At 42.3% G+C, this 5000-nt stretch overlaps 1 protein-coding gene across 3 annotated transcripts in view; it reads right to left on the bottom strand.

Annotated features, from left to right (window-relative positions):
- Positions 1-3506: 3506 nt before the first annotated feature.
- LOC128367054 (acidic leucine-rich nuclear phosphoprotein 32 family member E-like) overlaps positions 3507-5000 on the bottom strand; it is a 17710-nt gene continuing 16216 nt past the window's right edge. For all 3 annotated transcript variants that reach the window (XM_053327850.1, XM_053327851.1, XM_053327852.1), the window contains exon 7: positions 3507-3725. In XM_053327850.1, coding sequence (XP_053183825.1) covers positions 3646-3725 — 80 coding nt within the window. In that variant the 3' untranslated portion in view covers positions 3507-3645. The remainder of the gene's footprint in view (positions 3726-5000) is intronic.

Here is a 5000-nt window from a genome sequence, read left to right as displayed (position 1 = left end):
AGAACTGGAACCAGAACTGGAACTGAACTGGAACTGAACTGGAACTGAACTGGAACCAGAAGTGGAACTAGAACTGGAACCAGAACTGGAACTGAACTGGAACTGAACTGGAACCAGAACTGGAACTAGAACTGGAACCAGAACTGGAACTAGAACTGGAACCAGAACTGGAACCAGAACTGGAACCAGAACTGGAATTAGAACTGGAACCAGAACTGGAACTAGAACTGGAACCAGAACTGGAACTGGAACTGGAACTAGAACTGGAATTAGAACTGGAACTGGAACCAACATGTGAGACGACTGAATGTTTGTTTGCTGTGTGTTTTATGTTGCTCAGAGGAACATTTGGTACTTTAGAGGAAATGAAACGTGCCAAGAGGAAGTTCAGAGGTCAGAGGTCAGAGTTCAGAGGTCAGAGGTCAGAGTTCAGAGGCATGGAGGAAAACACAAGAGAAGAAGAAGAAGAATGAAACAGGAAGTGATCAACAAACTAAAGGAAGCATTTAACAGTCTGAAGGTCTTTGCACAGCCACGAGGTAGAGCTTCCTGTGCCCATGTGTAGAGGCTACAGGCGACCACGGTTCCAATCCCACACTGAGTGGTCTTATCCTGCATCTCATTGCCCCCCCTCTCTGCCTCCTGCTTCCTGTTTCCTGTCTATCTCTACTAACCTGAACAATAAAAGCCCCAAAAATATACTTAAAAAAATAATAATATCAGCTGTGATCAATCAGCTGTGATGTAATCAATCAGCTGTGATGTAATCAATCAGCTGTGATGTAATCAATCAGCTGTGATCAATCAGCTGTGATCAATCAGCTGTGATGTAATCAATCAGCTGTGATCAATCAGCTGTGATCAATCAGCTGTGATGTAATCAATCAGCTGTGATGTAATCAATCAGCTGTGATCAATCAGCTGTGATCAATCAGCTGTGATGTAATCAATCAGCTGTGATGTAATCAATCAGCTGTGATCAATCAGCTGTGATGTAATCAATCAGCTGTGATGTAATCAATCAGCTGTGATGTAATCAATCAGCTGTGATCAATCAGCTGTGATGTAATCAATCAGCTGTGATCAATCAGCTGTGATGTAATCAATCAGCTGTGATGTAATCAATCAGCTGTGATGTAATCAATCAGCTGTGATCAATCAGCTGTGATGTAATCAATCAGCTGTGATCAATCAGCTGTGATGTAATCAATCAGCTGTGATGTAATCAATCAGCTGTGATGTAATCAATCAGCTGTGATCAATCAGCTGTGATGTAATCAATCAGCTGTGATCAATCAGCTGTGATGTAATCAATCAGCTGTGATATAATCAATCAGGTGTGATCAATCAGCTGTGATGTAATCAATCAGCTGTGATCAATCAGCTGTGATGTAATCAATCAGCTGTGATGTAATCAATCAGCTGTGATCAATCAGCTGTGATCAATCAGCTGTGATGTGATCAATCAGCTGTGATGTGGTCAATCAGCTGTGATGTAATCAATCAGCTGTGATCAATCAGCTGTGATGTAATCAATCAGCTGTGATCAATCAGCTGTGATGTGGTCAATCAGCTGTGATGTAATCAATCAGCTGTGATCAATCAGCTGTGATGTAATCAATCAGCTGTGGTCAATCAGCTGTGATGTAATCAATCAGCTGTGATGTAATCAATCAGCTGTGATCAATCAGCTGTGATGTAATCAATCAGCTGTGGTCAATCAGCTGTGATGTAATCAATCAGCTGTGATGTAATCAATCAGCTGTGATCAATCAGCTGTGATGTAATCAATCAGCTGTGGTCAATCAGCTGTGATGTAATCAATCAGCTGTGATGTAATCAATCAGCTGTGATCAATCAGCTGTGATGTGATCAATCAGCTGTGATGTAATCAATCAGCTGTGATATAATCAATCAGGTGTGATCAATCAGCTGTGATGTGATCAATCAGCTGTGATGTAATCAATCAGCTGTGATCAATCAGCTGTGATGTAATCAATCAGCTGTGATGTAATCAATTTATTAAATCGCTTCCTGTTTAAACAGTTTGTTGTGCAGAGACCTTCAGTTTAAAGACTTTTACTTTGATAGGGTCTGAATCGTTTCCTCTCTGCTGCGACGAACGAGACCTTCGGTTTAAAGACTTTTACTTTGATAGGGTCTCTTAGCTGTCTGATGTCACCCTTTTCTTCTTCTTTGGTGTAAATGTGAACGTTGTAAACTTCTCAGGTTTAAATTAGCTGATTATAAAAATAATAAAATAATAAAATAAAATAAATTATTCAGATTTTTAACTTTTCTATAGAAGATAGATTGTTTATTTTCACTCTGAATAAAACATGAAATAACTTTAATGGTTGTGTAAAGTGTCCTTCCTCCCTCCCTCCTACCTCCCTTCCTTCCTTCCTTCTTTCCTCCTTCTGTGTTACTGTGTGTGTTACTGAGTGTGTGTGTATGACTGTGTAACTGTATTAATGTGTGTGTTACTGTGTGTATGTGTGTGTTACTGAGTGTGTATGACTGTGTAACTGTATTAATGTGTGTGTGTTACTGTGTGTATGTGTGTGTTACTGAGTGTGTGTAACTGTATTAATGTGTGTTACTGTGTGTGTGTGTGTGTTACTGAGTGTGTATGACTGTGTGTAACTGTATTAATGTGTGTGTGTTACTGTGTGTATGTGTGTGTTACTGAGTGTGTGTAACTGTATTAATGTGTGTTACTGTGTGTATGTGTTACTGAGTGTGTATGACTGTGTAACTGTATGACTGTGTGTGTGTGTGTAACTGTGTGTGTGTCTGAGTGTGTGTGTTACTGTATGTGTATGACTGTGTGTGTGTGTGTGTATTACTGTGTGTATTACTGTGTGTGTGTGTTACTCTGTGTGTGTGTGTGTGTGTGTATGTGTGTATTACTGTGTGTGTGTGTATGTGTGTATTACTGTGTGTGTGTGTGTAACTGTGTGTTACTGTGTGTGTGTGTTACTGTGTGTGTAAGATGAATTCTCTTGAAACAGGAAGTCAGATTTCAGTTGATTTTATTCAAAAAACACTCGATGACATCATCAGAAGACGGTGACATCATCAGAAGACGATGACATCATCAGAAGACAGGAATAAAAAAATAACATTAAAATTAAAATGAGAAAAAAAAAAAAGACGACGATAAAAACTACAGAAACTTTATTTACAGATCAGAGCCGCAGACACACACACACACACAGAGACACACACACACAGACAGAGTCACACTCACACACACAGACAGAGACACACTCACACACACACACAGAGAGACACACACACACACACACACACACACACACACACACACAGAGACACACTCACACACACACACAGTAACACAGACACACACACACACACACACACTCACACAAACACACACACTCACTCACACAGAGAGACACACACACACACACACTCACACAGAGAGACACACACACACACACACTAACACACACACACTAACACACACACACACTCACACAGTAACACACACACACACACATATAATGATCAAACATCGGTATTGATCAGGTGGTCATGTGATCATGTCTCTCTGCGGCTCCGAGGGGTCAAAGGTCACAGGAAGGGGGGGCGGGGGGGGGTCAGTGTGTGAAGGTTCAACTACTCGTCATCTTCATCTCCATCATCACCTTCATCATCTGCATCTCTCTTCCTCTTCTCCCCCCGAACACCATCCTCATCTGAGAGAGAGAGAGAGAGAGAGAGAGAGAGAGAGAGAGAGAGAGAGAGAGAGAGAGAGAGAGAGAGAGAGAGAGAGAGAGAGAGAGAGAGAGAGAGAGAGAGAGAGAGAGAGAGAGAGAGAGAGAGAGAGGTAGAGAGAGAGGTAGAGAGGTAGAGAGGGAGAGAGAGAGAGAGACAGAGAGAGAGAGAGAGAGAGACAGAGAGAGAGAGAGAGACACAGAGAGACACAGAGAGAGAGGGAGAGAGAGAGAGAGAGAGAGAGAGAGAGAGAGAGAGAGAGAGAGAGGTAGAGGTAGAGGTAGAGGTAGAGGTAGAGAGAGAGAGAGAGAGAGAGAGAGAGAGAGAGAGAGAGAGAGAGGTAGAGAGGGAGAGAGAGACAGAGAGAGGTAGAGAGAGAGAGAGAGAGGTAGAGAGAGAGAGAGAGAGAGGTAGAGGTAGAGGTAGAGGTAGAGGTAGAGGTAGAGGTAGAGGTAGAGAGAGAGAGAGAGAGAGAGAGAGAGAGAGAGAGAGAGAGAGAGAGAGAGAGAGAGAGAGAGGTAGAGGTAGAGGTAGAGGTAGAGGTAGAGGTAGAGAGAGAGAGAGAGAGAGAGAGAGAGAGAGATCATGTAACGTTATATATATTAGAGCAGTGGAAAGCATCGCGTTGCCAAGCAACGAAGAGCATCAGCTGGTGGAGCTGTCATGTGACCGCACGATGAAAAAGGGAGTAGGAGGTAGGGGGTAGGGAGTAGGAGGTAGGGAGTAGGAGGTAGGAGGTAGGAGGTAGGGAGTAGGAGGTAGGGGGTAGAGGCCCGCATAAGGTTAATTGGAAATTACAAAATAAATGTATTTTCTCATTTTACCTCATGCATGGACTAAGGCTGCATTGCTTTCATTTTGAAGTTGTTTTTTACGTACACAATGACGCAATACGTATAGCAACCTTTCTTATATACAGTCTATGTTAGCAACAGGTTCCCGCGGTTGAGATTGTAGCCCCCAGAAATGTCCGCTCATACAAAAAAAAAGAAAGATAGATGCCGAATGTAGGATTTTCAACAAAAATTGGACTGCTAAGTATTTTTTTACTGAAGTCGGAGGTAAAGCCGTGTGTGTGGGAGGAGATTGCCGCGTTCAAGGATTACAATTTGACACTCGGAAAAATACAAGAACTTGTCTGATGCTGAGAGGGCACGGACATCCGAAGGCTTTTTTACTAAGCTTCATACATCCAGGGATGCAGCAACCAGGACCAGCTTTGTGATATCCCACAAAATAGCTAAAAACAGTAAGCC

This window comes from Scomber japonicus, chromosome 10, assembly GCF_027409825.1.
Source record: "Scomber japonicus isolate fScoJap1 chromosome 10, fScoJap1.pri, whole genome shotgun sequence".
NCBI classification, from domain to species: Eukaryota; Metazoa; Chordata; class Actinopteri; order Scombriformes; family Scombridae; genus Scomber; species Scomber japonicus.
Note: the sequence above shows the minus strand (reverse complement) of the source record. Positions and strands in the feature narration are given on the sequence as shown.